At 42.7% G+C, this 19,589-nt stretch overlaps 4 protein-coding genes across 5 annotated transcripts in view; 3 read left to right on the top strand and 1 right to left on the bottom strand.

Annotated features, from left to right (window-relative positions):
- The window catches only part of LOC137244389 (uncharacterized), a 43,542-nt gene extending 32,357 nt beyond the window's left edge, over positions 1-11,185 (top strand). The window contains exons 2-3 of the mRNA XM_067773338.1: positions 10,556-10,646; positions 10,813-11,185. The gene's annotated coding sequence lies outside the window, so the exon portion shown is untranslated. The remainder of the gene's footprint in view (positions 1-10,555; positions 10,647-10,812) is intronic.
- Positions 9,373-11,202, bottom strand: LOC137244392 (putative nuclease HARBI1). 2 transcript variants are annotated; one of them, XM_067773347.1, is made up of 4 exons: positions 11,094-11,202; positions 10,710-10,972; positions 10,436-10,605; positions 9,373-10,378 (listed from the first exon to the last, which is right to left on the bottom strand). In XM_067773347.1, exons 3-4 carry the CDS (start codon positions 10,599-10,601, stop codon positions 9,669-9,671), a joined length of 876 nt encoding a protein of 291 aa, XP_067629448.1. In that variant the 5' UTR covers positions 10,602-10,605; positions 10,710-10,972; positions 11,094-11,202; the 3' UTR covers positions 9,373-9,668. The 2 variants fall into 2 exon arrangements, with proteins under 2 accessions (XP_067629448.1, XP_067629447.1); XM_067773346.1 differs by lacking the exons at positions 10,710-10,972; positions 11,094-11,202 and having other exon boundaries at positions 10,436-10,703.
- Positions 11,203-11,323: 121 nt separating this feature from the next.
- Positions 11,324-12,431, top strand: LOC137244394 (mediator of RNA polymerase II transcription subunit 9-like). The gene is made up of 3 exons (XM_067773359.1): positions 11,324-11,569; positions 12,145-12,208; positions 12,267-12,431. The coding sequence occupies exons 1-3, from the start codon at positions 11,379-11,381 to the stop codon at positions 12,429-12,431; spliced, it is 420 nt and encodes a 139-aa protein (XP_067629460.1). The 5' UTR covers positions 11,324-11,378.
- Positions 12,432-12,500: 69 nt separating this feature from the next.
- On the top strand, positions 12,501-12,923 carry LOC137244396 (protein NCBP2AS2 homolog). The gene is made up of 2 exons (XM_067773360.1): positions 12,501-12,673; positions 12,729-12,923. Exons 1-2 carry the CDS (start codon positions 12,501-12,503, stop codon positions 12,811-12,813), a joined length of 258 nt encoding a protein of 85 aa, XP_067629461.1. The 3' UTR covers positions 12,814-12,923.
- Positions 12,924-19,589: the final 6,666 nt, after the last annotated feature.

Below are 19,589 nucleotides of genomic sequence, written 5' to 3'. Positions count from 1 at the left end.
ACGATGCTATAAGCAGCCTTGTTTTGGCTTTGGAGCCTATGCAGTAGCCCCCTGGTTAAAAAACCTAAACTATCTTATTTTTTAAGCTGCATACATACGTTAATACCAATGAATTGTAAATAAAATATTGTAGTAATGGGAATGCTGGCGTCCACCTTTATTTAGAAGGCACTTAGGTATTCAGGTAAGGGGCCACCGAAATTTTAGGTGTGACGGTGGCCATGGTTTTGAAGGTGGGAATAGCACCGGGCGTCGCAACAACATTCGGCCTTTCCCTTCCTTTCTATTTTCAGCTTTTTTTTTATTTTCAGCGTTTTTTTTTTTTGTATTTAAAATTTTATCAGTTAGTAACCGGTCATTTCCGGTTCGGTTAGTTTCGTCTTCTTTTGCGTTAGATTTTTTTTTTGAATTTTAAATTTTGAATGTTTAACGGTCTGTCCGTGGCATCCGGTTCTGCCGGATGTCGTTTTAGTTTGAATTTATAAGCGTTTTGAGTCGGCTCTGCGCTTCTGTCAGTTTTTTGTATTTGACAGCTGTTAGTTTTGAAAGGCATGATAAGAACTTTTTTTTTGTTATGGCGCAGGAACAGTAAGGTTGGCAAGGACCCCGCCCAGCCGACATGACTAGCCACTGTGCACCACCAGATCATGCCGACTGCCTTCCTTACTGCTCCCTTAGAAGATGCGAATCCATAACAGATGGCGCCCAACGTGGCTCTTGTGGCGCTGGTCGCGAGGGCCATTTCGGGTCAGCTTGTGAAGTTGACCATCCCACCAGTCCGAGGTGGGCAGCCGCAGGAGCAGCCACCTGCGTTGCGGTGGGATGGTTGAGGGATCAAGTTGTCCGGAGGGCCATCGGGGGCAGTAGCTGAGGCATCCACGTGACTTAACGTCAGTCCTCCGGATTTTTGTATTCAACCGATGAGGCAGTGCTGAACGCACTTAGTTTTTTTTTAGATTTGAGGTTTTTTTTGTCCGTTAGTCGGCTTAGGTAAAATATATGTCCGCTAATTGGGGTTTTTTTGTCTGCTTAGAAAATTTGTATTTCTTTTTTTTTGCCGAATTTGTGTCGTTGGTGTGAGTGCGTGAGTGTGTGAGTTGTAGGACCCCAGCTCAGTTTTTAATACCGATACTAGGATTTGACAAATTGCATCTTTTTCCCTGATTATAATGTCGCGTGACCAGTCATTTGGGCACCCGGGCCGGAATACTCCGTTCGGGAGTGCGGGGAACTTCAAAGGACACCAGAACCCGGGCGGAAATAATAGGGGGCTTTTTCAAAGACCAAGCGTCCCCTGGTGATGCATACGCCAGCAGGTGGCCAGTGTGGTGACCCCGCTAGGACGAATGTAGGCTCGGACTTAAACGACCCCGCGAAAAATTTGATAGACCGGGAAGCACCAGTAATTTGAACGCGCCCCTACTAAACGCGCATGATATCTCGGGCTAATGACCAATGTGTCGACCTACGCACCGGAGGGAGCTGGTGCTTTACCACCAAATCATGGAATCGGAAATTTTAGAGAAGCTGCAAGCGACAGGACGAATACCCCACGGATCTATAACGAAGCTCCTCGTGGGGACTCGTGGGCGGAAGTGTTACACCAGCTGTTCAGGACCTCGCAGGAAGAGATGCGGAGGGAGACAGGGACGATCCGAAGCAATATGGACCAGCTCAACGCCGCTCTCGGATCTGCGCAGCAATCCATGTATTTGAACCGGAACGCGAATAGAACGGAACGCAATCCACTTCCAGCAGTAGTACCACCAATGAACCCTGCTCCGAGCAGCATAGTAGTGAAACCTCAAGAGTGGAAGATATCGTTCGACGGTACTGGAAGCGTGGCAGATTTTCTTTTTAAGCTAAACACCCTGTGTGAGCGCACACAATGCACGGACGAACAAATAATTGCTAGTTTCCACCTATTCCTTTTTGGGCGGGCCGAAGAGTAGTACTGGCTGTTCACGAAACAAACCCCAAATGCGACATATGCATTTTTGTGCTATTACTTGAAGAGAGAGTTCGGCACTCTAAAAAGTGACCACGATATCATGATGGAGATCTCCATGCGGAAGCAAAAAGCAAGTTAGTGCTATGACGTATTCCACCCGGATATAATCTCCTTGAACGCGCGCTTAATAGAACCCATGTCAGAGGTTTTGCTGACTGACATCATAAAAATGAACGTCAACAGTAGCCTTAAGCTTATGCTCTTCAACGCAATGTAAGAACCCTTCATTACCTAGCAAGCTGTTGGGAGCCACTTACCTAGGACGGCATTTGAACGAAGCCCGTGTGACAACCCCGGACATGGGGATGGAAGGCGAGGATTGTGAAGTGGATCCGCAGATAGAGGCGCTGGAATATCGACGCAGCAGGAGACCGGACTATTCAGGAATCCAATGCTGGAATTGCCAGGCAATGGGCCATTCTTATATATACTGTGAGGAACCCATTAGGAATTATTTTTATTTTAAATGCGGCCATAGGGGAGTATTAACTCCAAAATACCCTAGGGACCATCGCAGGCAGGGTAACCAGTACCCGAGCGAGAAGGCGGGCGAAACTCGTTCGGCATCATAGCTCCCACACCAGCCAGTGCTCGAGGCGTCGTCCCGTGCACTGAACCAGAGGGTGGATCTCTCGCAGGTACCGAGTTGCATGGAGGTGGTGAGCTTCCAAGGTGCAGTAGTACCCTGGCGAAATAATCCCCAAATGTAATAATAACCTTCCCGGACAGCGCGGATAATTCCAATAGTTCTGAATCCGATAGTCAAACGTCATCATCCGTGAGGGACGAACCGACCAAAATTCTGCGACGCCAGCATAGGGATGTCGCTTGCCAGACACATCTTGCACCTGATCTAGAAGAAAGGGAACATAGGTACGAGCAAATAAGACATGCCATTTTCGAACAACAACCGGTATCAGAAAATATTTTGAAGTGCAGGAAAAGATACCACAGGAGAGTACAGGCCTCTCGTAAAGCCAAAAATCAAGGATAGTTTTATTGTAGGGTTATTGGACTCGGGAGCCAACGTCTCCATCTTGGGGAAGAATGGTGTAGAATTCCTAAAAGATAACGGCTTCGATTACCAGCCCTTACATGCATTCGTATATACCGCGGGTGGCAACAAACAAAAAGTCTTAGGCTCAGTATCTCTACCCGTCACTTTCAAGAAACCCCAAAGGTTATTCGTTTTTACCTTGTTCCTTCACTTCTCCAAGAAGCTTACTTCGGGGTAGATTTTTGGAGAGCATTTGCGTTAGCTCCCGAAATATTCCCAAGCATAGAGATTAGAAATGAAATGGGCGAAGAACTTAATCTCCATGATTTGTCACAAACCCGGAGAATAGAATTACAAAAAGTCATAGAGACGTTCCCCTCATTCGAAAAGTTAGGCCTGGGGCAAACGAAGTTAGTGAAGCATCACATTGACACCGGTGATGCCGCTCCTATAAAAAGCAAACATTTCCCTCTTTCGCCACCGAGGCAAGCCGAAGCTTTTAGCGAATTAGATAGGTTACTCGAATTGGGAGTTATAGAATAATCAAACTATCCGTGGTGTAGTCCTGTGGTACTGGTTCGGAAACCAGGTAAAGTTAGGCTGTGTATAGATTCCAGGAAGGTCAACGCGGTGACTAAGAAGGACTTATACCCCCTGCCTCATATCAACGGCTTATTGAGCAGACTGAAGAAAACGCATTTTATTAGTGGCATTGATCTGAAGGACGCGTTCTTCCAGATCAAATTGACACAGTCCTCCAAGGAAAAAACAGCATTCGCAGTACCGGGGAGGCCTCTGTACCAGTTCAAGGTAATGCCATTTGGTCTGTGCAATGGACTGCAAACTATGAGTAGACTGATGTACAAGGCAATCCCTTCGCGTCTGCGGGAGAATGTCTTCGTCTACCTGGACGACCTGATGGTAGGTAGTACAAATTTTGAAGACCACCAGAAATTGCTGGCGGAAGTGGCAAAATGTTTGACAGACGCAAGTCTGACAATAAACGTAAAGAAAAGTAAATTTTGTCAGAAGGAAATACGATACTTAGGGTACTTGATAGGCAGCGGGTGTTTGAAAGTGGATCCAGGAAAAATAGAAGCGATACACAACTTTCCGATCCCTAAATCCCCTCGGCAGGTAGGTAGGTTTGTGGGCATGGCGATTTGGTACAGGGCGTTTATTACCAATTTTGCTGACTTGGCAGGTCCCTTGACCGACTGTCTCCGTAAGTCATCAGGCCCGTTCAAGCTTACCTCTGAAGCTATAGAGGCCTTCAAAAAACTAAAAGTAGCTTTGAGTTCCGCTCCTGTCTTGGCCCAACCAGACTTTTCCATAGAATTCGTAATCCAATGCGACGCGTCCAAAGTAGGTGTTGGCGGAGTGTTGTTCCAGGTCGATGACGAGGGCGCTGAGCATCCAATCGCGTTCGTGTCGAAAAAGCTGAATAATGCTCAACGCAGTTATACATTAACCGAGATGGAATGTCTCGCCGCCATAACAAGCGTGAAGCGTTTCCGACCCTATGTTGAGGGATTACCGTTTCGGATTATCACGGACCACTTCAGTCTCAAGTGGTTAATGACACAAAAGGACTTGAGCGGGAAGTTAGCGAGGTGGTCACTTCTGCTGCAAAGATACGACTTTAAAATGGAACATCGCAAAGGCACCCCAAATGTAGTACCCGATGCGCTTTCGCGGTTTGATGCCGATGAGTTGACTTTCACTACCACACCCGGGGAAATAGATTTAGTCTCTCCCGAGTTTAGCAGCCACGAATATCTAGATTTGATTCGGACCGTCACCGAAAACGAGGAATCGCTTCCGAGTGGTGGACGGTGTAATTTTCAAAAGAGTTAAATTTCGTAAGGGGGTGGAAGGGGAAGAAGACTCGCTGTGGCGTTTGTGGTTGCAGAAAGGGTTGACTGAGGAAGCAGTGAGATTAGCACATGGCGCTAACCCGAGTTACCATGGCGGGTGGCAGAAAACCTTAGAACGTGTTAGGCAAAAGTACTTCTGGCCACAGCAGGCTAAGGACGTCAGGGACTACGTCCAGCGTTGTGATACCTGCAAAGCTGTAAAACCCACTAATCAACAGTCGAGACCACCTATAGGGAATACCTTTGCATCCGAGAGGCCATTTCAGCGATTATATTGCGATTTCCTAGGGCCGTATCCGAGATCTAAGTGGCGAAATCAATTTCTTTTTATAGTACTAGGCCATCTTTCAAAATACGTTTGGCTAAAGCCCATGCAGAGAGCCACCACTGTTAACGTTATAAATTGCTTCGCTTCAGAAATTTTTCCAGCTGTAAGGGTCCCTGAGTTTATTCATAGCGACAATGGTAAACAGTTTATCTCGAAGGAAATGAACCAATTTTTAGTAAATTACAGGGTGACGCACGTGAGGACGGGGTTATATTCTCCTCAAGCGAACGCATCCGAACGCATTAATAGAGAAATTGTTTCGAAGATTAGAATTTTCCTGAAGGATAAACCAGACCATACCGATTGGGATAAGCAATTACCTGAGATTTTATAAGTTTTGAGAAGTGATTTTCACACGGCGATTCAGTGCTCTCCTTATTTTGCATTATATGGCCAAAATATGGTCCAACATGCCTCAGCGTACAATATTTTAGAGAAACTCGGCAGCCTTCGGGAAGACCAGGTTACGATAGTGAGCAGAACTGACAAGTTGACCAATATTCGGAAGAAAATTCGCCGGAATTTAGATCAGGCAAAAGATAGGGGGATAAACACCTATAACAAGCGCTCTAGGCAAGTCAACTACAAGGAAGGTTAGGAAGATTTCCGGAAAAACTTTGCTTTGAGTATTTTCAAACAGGGTATTAACGCCAAATTCCTGACAAAATACCTTAAGTGTCGCGTGCTCCGAAAAATAGGCAATGCACTGTATGATCTTGAGGACCTAAACGGGAAATTCATAGGTCGCTTCCATGCGTCCACAATGAACCAACAAGAACATTATTTTTGCTAAATTACAAATTGACTTTTTTTTATATAAACCTACCAATCGGACTTTTTTGTCTGGGCGTCTTGGCGGTCGGGGACATCTCGCCCAGTATTCTCCCCGAGCAATGACCTCATGGGCTGTTCACACGCATACTCACCGAGAACCGTGAACAGCCTGGCAGTCCATGAGTGGGTTGGACTAGCCTTTCGGAGTTTGGACGAGTTCTCCTTATCACAATGTCTACACACATAATTTTTTGTTTGCCTTTCTGTGGGGGCGATAACCACTAGAACTATACGGAGTTTTGACAAACGTCTAACTGCCGCAAAGCCTTAAACTAAGAAACAAAATTAATTCCCTACTTGACTTAACTTTTTTTTTGATGGACCTATGTTGCCCGGCTAGCTTCGCGGTAGAACGTTGAGACTCTTATCTTAGGGGTGAGTCGTGCCCCACGTTGCTTGTCGTCGGAGGTTCCTGCCAGAGGCTTCCCACAGATGATCCGGTTTCCTGTTCGCTTCACCGTCAGGTCTTCAAAGCGAAGCAGGTTTGTTGTGGTCCTCTTGGGAGAGACCTTTGGAACGTACCTAGTGGCTAGTGATGGCAAATACATGGTTCCATGGCATGTTGATCGAAATGAACACTAGAGGTCGCCACGGCCGCGAAAATGATAATATCTAGTAAGAACCATGCTGTTTCCGGGAGATCGAAAAAAGGAGGAAAAAAAATCTGGCACGCTGACGAAGAGGTCAGACGAAAATTACAGATTTTGCGGTTGGAAAGAAAGAATTGAAGGAGCATAGGAATGTTTGCGGGTTCGTATGCGAGGGGCCACTTGACATATTGGCAACAACGACAATTCGAGCAAGGCGTATTAGTGTAAGTATGGGTTGCGTTCGTACCAGCAGCAACGACATCACCCCTAAAATAACAACGAGAGGTAGCACCGCACCCACATTTCAGGCAGCAAAGTGTTAAAGAAGTTGGGAATACAGCAGCCAGCACCTCGTCGTCGTTCACCTCACAATTTGTCGACAAATGCGCATGCTAGCCGACAAAAATTATATGCAATTGATAATCAATTGGTTACCCATAAGCAGCGCTGTAACGCCCGCCAATATTTGGCAGACACGCCAGCTCAAATTCGCTCACGCCAGACGTATTTATAACAACAGCGCTACCAACCGCTATAGCGACAACGAAACCACCAGTCGTGCCCACCTTGCGTGCAAAACCGTGCACGGCCACTAGAAACCGCGTGAAACCATTAGCCGTGGCGCCAACAATCCCACGAGGGCAACCACCACCCACTGCGCCAACCACCCTTGCCAGTGCCCGCAACCACCACCAGGGCGCCACCGCGCGCACGCTACCATACTCGACGGCGCCATCTTCGAGCGCAACGACCACCAGCGTGCTATCATCATCGACGGAGTCATCCAACAAACACCAACCACTGGCAAAGACAACAACAGCAGGGCCCCATCCATAGGCCTGCTGCAACGAACCCATATAGGTCTGCTGTAGCATCGACCGTGGCAACAGCAACCAGCAGACCAGCCGTGACACCAATATCAGCACGAAATCGGTGCGTTCGTTCCGGATACGGAAAATATCTCTTAAAGTAGGTGTTTTTGAAACAGATTTTCTGTAGATGCTTCTGGAATTTTACTTATTTTTTTTAATCTTAATAAGATTCATTTCCTTACTCAATGTGTATTGTAGTTACAATTATTCAAATGCACTTCCCCACAAACGAAAATTACACAAATCAATAAATGTTTGAGTTTGCGCTGTTACGTTTGTTTAACAGCTGTTAAATACTATATAATTATTGTTTGAGAAAATTTTGTAAGAACCTCCTATTAAGGTTATCGTCTCAAGGGGTATATTCACGATACATACATACGTACGTACATATAAAGTGTTCAATAAAAAGGTGTAATAATTGGATTTTTATAAAATGCGCCTTTCCCAGATTTTTGTCCAAATAGTATATACCTATATACGTACATAAAATACCTATAAATTTAACTTGTAATTACTTGCTATGTATAAGTTACTTAACGAACACCTGCAAAATGATAATAGTTACAAAAGGTAAAGCAAGCACTAATTTGGTAAAACTTAAATGGAAAAAAATAGAATTAGAATCTAAGATTTAAAATAGATTTTAATTGGGAAAATAATTGGACTGGTTTAAATAGAAACAGAAAAGGAAAGTTTAAAGTTAGAAACCAGAAAGTAAACTTAATTAGATATAAGAGGAAAATTTGAAATTGGAAAAACTAAAATTTAAAATAGATATAAACTTAATTAAATACACAGAAAATGAAAATTTAGAGTGATGAAACTAAAGCTCAAAATAGACTTGAAATGGGAAAATAATAAATTAGATATTTGGAGATAGTCCTGTGATTTCCAACAAGCACTCTATAAATTTGTATGGAAAGCCTTTGAGCCCTAATGAAACATCAAGTTCGGATTCCAGCAGTTCGCAACCAACACCACGAAATTCGGAGCAAACACCAAGCACTTCGCAGACTACGTGAACCACTTCGGAGATAATGCCAATCACTTCAAGAGTTGATTCTTCGAGTTTGCAGCCAACAAATGGTAGCAGACACCGACCCAATTTTAAACAAAAAATGTCGGCCATGAAGTTACAACAGAAAAAGGAAGCTGCTGAAAAAAAACCAAAACTGCTGGAGGATTACACCAAGAAGAAGCTGGAGAAAATGGAATAGGCGCAGCAGCTTAAGCAGAAACGCCATGAAGAAAAAATGGCCATGTTAAAAGCTTTCATGGATTCTAGAAAGATGTGACCGTGTTTATGGTGAATGTATTTTTTGTGTGATATTTCTTTTTAATAGCTAAATTAATTTTTTAGTTAACATGTAAATATGTGATATTTTATCTATATATGGTGAAGGTATTTATAAGAATAATTGAAATGTCCTTTTTTATCTAGTTAGAATGTAAATATGTGATATTTTGTCTGTATATAGTGGAGGTATTTATAAGAATAATTGAAGTCTCGTTTTTGTTGTATTGTGTAAATAGAATAGCTTTAAGAAATTTTTAGTCTGGGTTATTTTGTATTTATAATAGTTTTAAGAAAATTTAAGTCAGATATTTTTGTTATTTTGTGTATATCGAACACTTTTACGAAAGTTTGAATTCTGAGATACTTTTTTTTATATTTGATGCAAACCAAAGGGAAATTTATGTTATGGATTTTAAGTAACCTTAGTAAACCCAAATTCACGTTAAATTTTTAACACTGTAAATATGTACTACTTTTATTGCAAACTTTGCGGCACAGTCAAAAGCTTTTGTTGTCTTGAATTATTTAAATAAAAACAAAGAGGATTTATTTATTGAACCATACAAACCTTTATTTTCATTATTTTCTTATATGGATTAAGATTTTCAAGAAAAGAGATGGTTTATATTTGAAGCAAGAGAAATGCTAGTGCAAATGGATAACATTTAAATTTATAAGCTCTTGAAAAATTACGTCACGCCGATTTTCAGATGAATTATCATTGTCTTCAGAACGCCCAATATTCACAATCTCTTCTTCTATCCGAGATTCATCTTCAATACTGTCGTGCTCTAAACAGCAAATGTTGTGAAGAATAAATCCGCATATACTTATTTTGACTACGAACTTAAATCTACAATTACGTTGAGTGAAGTAATCGTCGGAATCTTGTTTTGAGCAGCCCGTATGCATTTTCAACAACAATTCTTGTAGAAGAGTGTATAAAATTAAACTGCCTTTGTGCCGGTGTCAAACATCCATTATCAAGAAAGGGACTTATTAACCATTGGGAATTTCCATACGCTGAGTCCCCAAGCAAAAACGAATTAAAAGGAAATGTCGATTCCATATCACCCGTCGCTCTTTCATATAAGCTGGAACGTCTCAAAATTCGACTGTCGTGTAACGAGCCTGGTTCCCCGGCGAATACATTTATAAACATTTTATCCGCATCCACAACGGCTTGCAACTGCAGACTATAAAAGTGCTTTCGGTTGAAATAAGCCTTGTTATTTGAAACTGGAGTTTTGATTTTAATATGAGAGCAATCAATGCATCCCACAACATTCGGTATATTCTTCGTCGCTTTAAATTTTCGCATATTATCTTGTACCTTGGAAGCAGAAGGCCATTGAATATATTCGTGGCCAATCGACAACAACCACTCGACCACTCTCCTTAATATACTCCATGCGGATGTTTTGGACATATTGAAAAGATTTGCAATCTCACGAAATGTATTCGTGTTTGCCATATACCATAGCAGTATATATATTTCTTTGGACGCACCAACCTTAGGCAAACCACCATGCTCCTTGTATGTATAAAAAGAGCTTGTATTATAGCGATCTATAAAAAAAAAGATATTGTATAAATAATGAAGGAACTTTTTTATGTAAAATTTACCAATTAACATGCGTGCCGTTGAACGATTCAGTCTAAAATGCCGTCTGAATTCTTGATCAGTATAACTTTCTATAACTTGTGGAAAATTTGTTATTTTATCTCGCTCCTCTTCATTTTCAGAAGTGTCTACTGTATTCGCAGAAGAATCTAGAAATTCCTCCGTCATGCCGCTGGTGTTTGCCGATTCGGACGATGACGTTTCACACATCAGGTATAAATTTATAATTAAATAAAAAATTATAGTAATCCCTTTAAAATATTTGATATTACTTACTTCAAAGAATTGATCTTCCATTTTCTCTTTTTTAATTTTGCGTTTTGCTATCTGTATCTTTAATTTTTGTGTACGTTTCTTCTTCTTATTTTCAACAAAACAGATGTTTTATATTAGTGCTGCCAGCTCTCATAAAGTTGATCCAGATCGTTCCAATGAGATTTGAGCCAGAGGGAGAGCTCGATAAGCCAATGGAACGGCCCTTATATTTTTGAAGGGAGCATGCCCATGAATGCCATATTAAAAAGCAAGCTGCGAATATTCTTAAGTGTTATGAGAAAAATCGCCCACCGAGGATGAGGTTTCACATAAGATTAATGAAATGATGGGAAGTATGTATAAGATAATTGGCATCAGTTTGAGCATGCTATCTGAACGTTTTACCTGTCAGTATTATGATAAAACCAAAGCTTATCAATCGATTGGGCCAATGACTCCTTTAGAGTTTAACGAAAACGAAGTTAAACCATTAAAGCTTTATGATTAAACTTATACAACTTTTTGGTTGTGTTGTAACCTTTGTTTACGTTTTGTATTCTCTATTTCCTTTTGACAATCCCAACGACTATGCAATAAATAAAATAAAATCAGCTGATGCGATGAGCCAACTATATAATTGAGCATGAATGTAAGCTATCGATACATTGTTCTTGAACGGAATTAGGTATAATGGAATTGTCTCCTGAAGGACAACCCGTGGATAAAAAACCAATTTTAACCCCAGACGGCCTTATACAAAATCCAACATCCATCGGCAACAGCACAATACTTGAACAAAATTCTACTCCGTCGTCGCCACAAACAAACGGCAACACAAATTTGACAGCGATCTTACCCGTCATATACGAAATAATTCGCTGGTGAGTGCAAAAAGGTACCTCGATACCATCATAAATAAAAGCAATTTCCAGTTCATATTTGCCGTTTTACTTACTAAGCACATAGTTTTGTGATAAAACATTGGTAATAGTCTAGTTGTGGGGTCGACTGCTAATACGCTACCAAAAATATCGAGAGAGGTGTCAAACGACGCGTCTTGACATCAGTTTTAACGCGTTCAAAAGATATTAACGAATAACCGAAAAAAGGCCCGCGGGTACCTCCGAAACCGGGGGTCGGATCCATAGTATTTTTGCGCAGAACATCTTTCTGCATTGGCGGCCTCCGGCCGCGCTTATAAAAAATAACCCTGGGCTACGCCATGCCAAGTCCGGGTGTGTAGTATAACCGTGGCTACCGCCACGGTGATGCACAATTTTTTTTGGGGGTACGAACACAACAACAACCACATGGAAATCGCCAACTTCAAATGCAAATATCTCCGCACAGAGATAAAAATTTTTTTTTTCCGCCATTGATATTTTTGGTAGCGTATTAGCAGTCGACCCCTCAACTAGACTATTACCAAAACATTATGTAATGATTTAAATTTCAGTGTGGAAAAGGATCCTCTTGACAACGCGGCAAAACAACGGGAGTCACAGGAAGGTAGTCAAAAGGTAATTACGAAACTTAGTACGTGCATTTTTATATTAAAAATATATGTTCTTAAAACAGATCCTAGAACTGCAGAAACGTTTTGAAATTGCCAGAGCTGAAGTAAAACAATTGCCAGGGATAGACTACAATAAAGAAGAACAACTTAATAAATTGGAACTCCTACGTAATCAGCTTTTACTAAAACAACAACTTATTCGCAAATACAAAGACACTCAACTTTAGGAAAAAACCGTTCCCCAATATTGGTTAGTAAAACCTGGCTGTTGTATGTCAATCTAAACAACTTGGGAGATGGTACTTCGGTTTTTACTGCGCTACTTGGCAAATAATGATCACCTTATTCAACGTATGGCCGAAAGTTATCCACTGCGACGTGCTGCTCAAATGGTTGTATCCATAATGTATCGTACCAAGAATATGGCCCAGGAACGAGGCTTGCATGAAATGACCCCCGAACGTTTTAAGTGAGTTATGGAGGAAAATATCTAAATACTTTAACTATATAATTTAAAATTTTAGATCCTTCATAGCACTTTTTAAAAATAATCTTAAAAAGGAAATAGGAGGAGTAAAAGACGAAATAAAGAAAAAACCATTTAGGTAAAACCATTTCCTCATGCTACAAACCGTCATTCTCCTAACGAAAAGATGGTTGCACTATTTTGATTGTTGATGCGACTTTATTATAAAAAAAATATGTAAAAGAAAATTAAATATTTGTTTGCAATATTTAGTAACTAGGCAACCAATTCTTTAATCCCATACCCGGCGCTACAAGGCAGGCAGGCAAACTGTTATACGGCGTCCACCACATGCATGTATTATACACATATTTGAAAGAATAAACGCTGTAGGCCTGTCAAAGTGCTGCAATCGGAACTGCCACCGGATATCTCCTTATAACCCCCGAACACCACCTACATCGGAGAATTAAACAAGGGGTGCCACAGGGTGGTGTCCTATCCCCACTTTTGTTTAATTTCTACATATCTAAGCTACCTTCACCACCGGAAGGAGTCACAATCGTTTCCTACGCCGATGACTGCACAATAATGGCCACAGGCCCAGACCCAAAGATCGATGCGCTATGCAATAAAATAAACGGCTACCTCCCTGATCTCTCCAGTTTTTTCGCCTCGCGAAACCTGGCATTATCACCGACTAAATCTTCCGCGACCTTATTTACAACATGGACGTCCCAAATGTCGACTACCGACTGTCTTACACCCCAAAATCTTGGGTGTGACGTTTGATTAGGATCTACATTTTGGTGAGCACGCAACCGCAATTGTTCCGAGAATTCAGAGCCGTAACAAAATCCTCAAATCCCTCGCTGGCAGTACCTGGGGAAAAGATAAAGAAACGCTCATGACTACATTCAAAGCAATTAGCCAGCTGATTACGTGCTACGCGTCACCCATATGGTCGCCAAGCCTAAAATTACCCACTGGAAGAAACTAAAGGCCTGCCAAAATACTGCTCTCAGAATCGCCACGGGCTGTCTTCTTATGTCCCCAGAACACCATCTGCATAACGAGGCGAGAATACTCCCCATCAGGGAGAGAAATGAGATGCTGACCAAACAGTTCCTGTTGAATACCCAGAAACCTGAGCATCCCAACAGACATCTTATTGATGAACCAGCACCGCCTAGGGGCTTAAGGAGTCATCTCCGTAAGCATTTTGAGGAAATACGGGACGTGAGAACCCAGCCGTATCAAGCGAACTCCATAAACAGGCCTCGGACCCTTATGCCGGGAATTGCCCGATGAATCCAGTACTTAAAGAAAAGTATCCAAAACTCGCGGAAGAGGAACGCATACAGGGAAACGCGTGTCACTCTTGCTCAACTTCGTTCTGGATACTGTAACAGGTTAAACTCTTACCTATCCAGAATCAACCCCGACATTCAAAACGCTTCCCAAGGCAGTCGGTTCTATGTACCGGAGCAACTCGGGATTTTTCTCGACCAAGGACTGTCATCTCAGTGTAACCTCATTTAATTTGTTGCGTCCCTCCCACAAATTGTCATCCTCCCAGCAGCTCCTTGCAGCAGGACTGCTCCATATTCTCTTGCTCCGGGAAGGTATCGACCCCCAAATAAGGGATATAAACCAAAACATCAGATTGCTTGTAGATTAACACAAGCGGGCGAAATGGGAGGAGCACCTAAGAGGTTGTAACCTCTCTACCGGTGTGGGTAAACTTTGGTCCACCGCAAAGTCCCTATCGAATCCGACTAAGCACAAAGACAAAGTTTCCATCGCCTTTGGCGACAAAGTGCTGTCGGACGCGAAAAAATGCGCGAGCGCTTTCTGCCGACAATATATAATGCATCCTACGGTCGACAAAGATAGACGGAGAGCCAATAGACGCGCACATAAACACAAATTCAAACAAAGAGGTTGAGGACGCCATTGGTCGTGCTAAACCATCCAAAGCAGTGGACCCAGACGGCATAGCCATGCCGATGCTTAAAAACCTAGGGAAAGAGGGGTTCAAATATTTAGCACATGTCTTCAATCTGTCTCTTTCCACCTTTGTCATACCTGAGAAATGGAAAATGGCCAAGGTGGTCCCGCTACTAAAGCCTGGGAAACCAGCTAACATAGGTGAGTCGTATCGTCCGATATCTCTCCTATGGCCAGTGGCAAAGACGCTTGCAGCCATTCTGCTCAAACAGGGGGTGCCACAGGGTGGTATCCTATCCCCACTTTTGTTTAATTTCTACATATCTAAGCTACCTTCACCACCGGAAGGAGTCACAATCGTTTCCTACGCTGATGACTGAACAATAATGGCCACAGGCCCATGCCCAAAGATCGATGCGCTATGCAATAAAATAAACGGCTACCTCCCTGATCTCTCCAGTTTTTTCGCCTCGCGAAACCTGGCATTATCACCGACTAAATCTTCCGCGACCTTATTTACAACATGGACGCCCCAAATGTCGACCATTTTGAACATCCACGTCGATGGCACTACGCTACCGACTGTCCGACACCCCAAAATCTTGGGTGTGACGTTCGATCAGGATCTACATTTTGGTGAGCATGCAGCCGCAATTGTACCGAAAATCCAGAGCCGTAATAAAATCCTCAAATCTCTTGCTGGCAGTACTTGGAGAAAAGATAAAGAAACGCTCATTGCCACTTACAAAGCAATTGGCCAGCCGATTGCATACTACGCGTACCCGATATGGTCGCCAAGCGTAAAGACTACTCACTGGAAGAAGCTACAGGCCTGCCAAAATACTGCCACCTTTAAAACCACGAATTGTATAAATTAGGAACGTTTTGGTTTAACAATTGGAGACTTCCATGGAACTCTGCCCGAACTACCTGCCGAACTTATTAAGACTTCCAGTATAGATAACCATAGGATCGGGTCCTATTGGCTTTCCGGCCGCTGCCAACATGGCAAGCTCGTCCGCTCGCTCGTTACCATCCACTCCTCTGTGTCCAGGTACCCATGCCAGATGGATGGTGTTATTGACTCCTAGATTGTTTAACCTCTCCACGCACTCAAGGACTGTTGATGATTTAATCCCAACCGAAGATAATGCCTTGAGTGCAGCCTGACTGTCGCTGAGTATAGCGATTTTCTCGTTGGTATATCCCCGCTGTAAATTTATCTCTGCACACCGGCTTATGGCGACAACTTCGGCCTGGAAGATGCTCGGATATTTTCCGAGTGGTAGTGATATTTTGGTTCGGAGCCCGAAGATCCCCGCTCCTATGCCCTCCGATGTCTTCTAGCCATCGGTGTACCATATTATAGTGTGTTCCTGGTGAAGCGCTTCAATCCTGGAGGTGTCCCACGTACATTTGTTCCCCAGCTCTATTTTAAAGCGCTTCTGAAACTTAATTATCTTCCTCGTATCATCTCTGGGAAGTTGGATAGGTGGAATCTGCTCCTGCAGCTTCGCCATGCTCCGTGACTGTATCACTTTGCCTCTTCCACATCCCTCTTTAGCTATGTTTACTAAAGTACTCCTGGCTGCCTGCTCAATTATTATATTGTAACGAATTTGCTGCAAATCCTCTTATTTGCAATCCTCTGCTAAGTTCGAATCACTAAACTGTTGAATAAATAACTCCAATTTGTAATAATGCAAAATGGCCTTTATTAAAGTACTTCACAATACACTCAAACTGTGCAACGAATAGCTTGCTTAATAACCACACTGATTGATAGCTCAATGAAACTCTACTATTCAAAATAATACTGCTATTGCTCGCTAGATATCGTCTTAATCGCAACTGCTTGACAACTCAAATCAAACTGAATTACTTCTTACTCGCCTGCCCCGATTTTATAGTTTACGCTGCATACTTCTAGGCTCTTCCATTTCCAGAACTTACCAACTATATTCGTGTGTGTATAGTTCTCATATAGTTTCTACTTGTTTACAATTGTCTACTTTTTAGCGCTTCTCAGATGTACATATGTGAGTTTGTAGTTTACAGTCTCCCGCACACACATAAGCGTATAAGTAAATTCATCTGTGTGTGACATCTCATCTCTCGCTGCCTGGTATGTAAATGTTGCTCGTCGGAATGTGTACATATGTGTAGACGCAATTATTGATTCGCCCATGCAGACACATAATGATTGAACTACTGATGTGAATTCACGTCACCGCCTAGCATCGCTTAGAGATAGCGGCACCCCTTTGTTTTGTCAATATTCGTAACACTGCCCTCCACCTAAGTCTGATCGTCCCGATCAGACAAATCTTCCGATCTAACTGCCGCTAGCATCTCCAAATGTACCACTCTTCTAATCCGTGGTTTCCCAGTGGTTTGTATGCGGTAGATGGTATCACTGATCTTCTTCACAACTTTGTACGGGCCTTCCCAACTGCACCGAAATTTAGCTGGAACACCTTTCCGCCGGTGAGGGCTGTTTAACAGTACCAAATCTCCCGCCAAGAAACCTTCCGAATTAAAGTTCTTGTCATGCCAGTGTTTCATCTTACTACTCATTACCCTTGGCCGTTCCTTCACACTCTGTTGTTTGGTCAATGAACCACTTCGTAGAGATTGCGCTGGACGGATTTGCTTTACATAATCGGTATCGTTCCCACATTTCACAACAGTAGTGCGCTCCGGCTTGAAACTACCCTCGCTTTCTTTCCCGGAAATTCGTTGCTTCGTTTTCCTGCGTCTTTTAGGTTTTGTCAATGACAGTGTTTCTCTCGCAGGTACTTTTGATTTTGATTTATTTGGCCCATTCGATCTATCAACCTTTGCCTTTGACTTTCGTGGTCTTTGTCGAGTCTTTTCCACCAGTACCCGATTACTGCTGAACCCTTTTTCCAAACTAAAGTTAAGTGGTATGTCCTGGTTCTTATAGCGCATAATTTTTCTCTGCATATCGATCCTGATGTCATGGTCAACCAAGAAGTCCACTCCCAATATGACTTCATCAACGATTTCCGCCACAACGAATTTGTGTAGAACAATGACTTTCCCAATTAATACCTCACATACCACTTCGCCTTGGACTTGATTATACTCGCCTGTGACCGTACGCAACCTTGCTTCAGGTAATGACTTTACTCTCCTGTAGACCAAATCAGATCGAATCAAGGAATGAGATGCCCCCGTATCTACAGTCAGTACTCGCTCTTTACCATCCACACTCCCTCTGATGGTAAGACTGCTTGATTTCCTTCCAATCTGCGACACAGATATCACAGGACATTCAATAGCCGGGGCAAGCTTTCGTTCTTTACATTCGACACGCTCTTGCTCATTTCCGCCAGCTTTGCGTTTACGGCCACCCACATTGTTGGAACTATTGGAATTGCTACTGCAATGACGTGCAATGTGACCTAGGTTACCGCACTTGAAACATTTCATAACTCCGGCATTTTTCTCTTGTGATCCCTTCAGAGCTTCCAAAATTGTATCTACCCAATCTGGTCTTTCCACTTCCACACGATGAGCTTTGTATGCTGGTTTACTCAATAGTGAGGCCGTTTCCTGAGTCAATGCATGTGATACCGTTTCAGAAAATGTCAGTTTTGGGTTTGCGTATGTAGCTCGTTTCGTTTCCACGTCTCGTATGCCATTTATAAAACTCTGGATTTTTGCCCTCTCGGTGTATTCCACGGGTGCGTCCGCATTTGCGAGATGAGCCAACCTTTCAACATCTGAAGCAAACTCTTGCAATGTCTCATTTGCTTTTTGGTAGCGGTTTTCAACTCAATTTGGAATATCTGTTTTCTATGCTCGCTTCCATAACGTCTCTCGACAGCGGCCATCAATGCTTCATAGTTGTTCCGCTCTCCTTCGGGAATCGTCTGTAGGATTTCGGCTGATGGCCCTTTCAATGCCACGAACAGAGCTGCAACTTTATCTTCAGCATTCCAGTTATTCGCTGCCGACGTCTTCTCAAATTGGAGCTTAAATACCTGGAATGGAACAGAACCATCAAACGTTGGGGATTTTACCTTCAGAGTAGACGTTGAAGTGATTGGACGGTTCAATTGTAACTCCTGAATCCGATCTTTCAAAGCATCCATCTCGGCCTCCACTTTATTTTGTCGTTCACTAACAGCCTCCAGCTGCGATGAGAATTTTGTTTCCTGTGCCTCCAGCTATGTTGATATACGCTCTTCTTGTGCTTCGAGCTGTAATGTTATGCGTGCCTCTTGTTCTTTTAATTGTTCTGCAATTTGTGACGCCATGTGTGTTTTCTGTTCTTCCATCTTCGATGTTATTCGTGTCTCTTGGGATTCCATCTGTGATGACATATACGTTTTCTGTTCTTCTAGTTGAGATGACATATACGTTTTCTGTTCTTCTAGTTTAGATGACATTGTCGATGTTTGAGCAGATATTGCAGCCAAAATCATGTTCAAGTCTGTGCTCGTAACTGTCTGCGTAACTGTATCTTCCATTTTTGTTGTTTCCTCGCCATCAAGATGAAAGTCATACTCTTCCACGTCAATTCCTTCTACTTCCATTGCCTCTCGTAGCCGTGCCTGAAGTTCAAGTTTAACGCCGCTTGTATTCAATCCACGGCTCTCCAACTCCCTCTTCAGTTGCTGGATCTTCAATTCACTGAACTTTGCCATGTCCTTGTTGTCCTCTGGAATTTATTCAACAATTCCTCTTCTGACACCAATTGTAACGAATTTGCTGCAAATCCTCTTATTTGCAATCCTCTGCTAAGTTCGAATCACTAAACTGTTGAATAAATAACTCCAATTTGTAATAATGCAAAATGGCCTTTATTAAAGTACTTCACAATACACTCAAACTGTGCAACGAATAGCTTGCTTAATAACCACACTGATTGATAGCTCAATGAAACTCTACTATTCAAAATAATACTGCTATTGCTCGCTAGATATCGCCTTAATCGCAA

Source organism: Eurosta solidaginis, chromosome 3 (genome assembly GCF_040869045.1).
Source record: "Eurosta solidaginis isolate ZX-2024a chromosome 3, ASM4086904v1, whole genome shotgun sequence".
NCBI classification, from domain to species: Eukaryota; Metazoa; Arthropoda; class Insecta; order Diptera; family Tephritidae; genus Eurosta; species Eurosta solidaginis.
This window is presented reverse-complemented; position numbering and strand designations above follow the sequence as displayed.

Bases quoted from the DNA above. Each gene is read 5' to 3' on its own strand.
- LOC137244392 (XM_067773346.1), bottom strand. From the start codon at position 10,643: ATGTGTGAAACGTCATCGTCCGAATCGGCAAACACCAGCGGCATGACG. The intron at 10,379-10,435 runs GTAAATTTTACA...TTTTTTTTATAG, and splicing joins AACGGCACGCATGTTAATTG to ATCGCTATAATACAAGCTCT.
- LOC137244396 (XM_067773360.1), top strand. From the start codon at position 12,501: ATGGTACTTCGGTTTTTACTGCGCTACTTGGCAAATAATGATCACCTT. The intron at 12,674-12,728 runs GTGAGTTATGGA...TTAAAATTTTAG, and splicing joins ATGACCCCCGAACGTTTTAA to ATCCTTCATAGCACTTTTTA.
- LOC137244394 (XM_067773359.1), top strand. From the start codon at position 11,379: ATGGAATTGTCTCCTGAAGGACAACCCGTGGATAAAAAACCAATTTTA. The intron at 11,570-12,144 runs GTGAGTGCAAAA...TTTAAATTTCAG, and splicing joins ATATACGAAATAATTCGCTG to TGTGGAAAAGGATCCTCTTG. The intron at 12,209-12,266 runs GTAATTACGAAA...TTCTTAAAACAG, and splicing joins CACAGGAAGGTAGTCAAAAG to ATCCTAGAACTGCAGAAACG.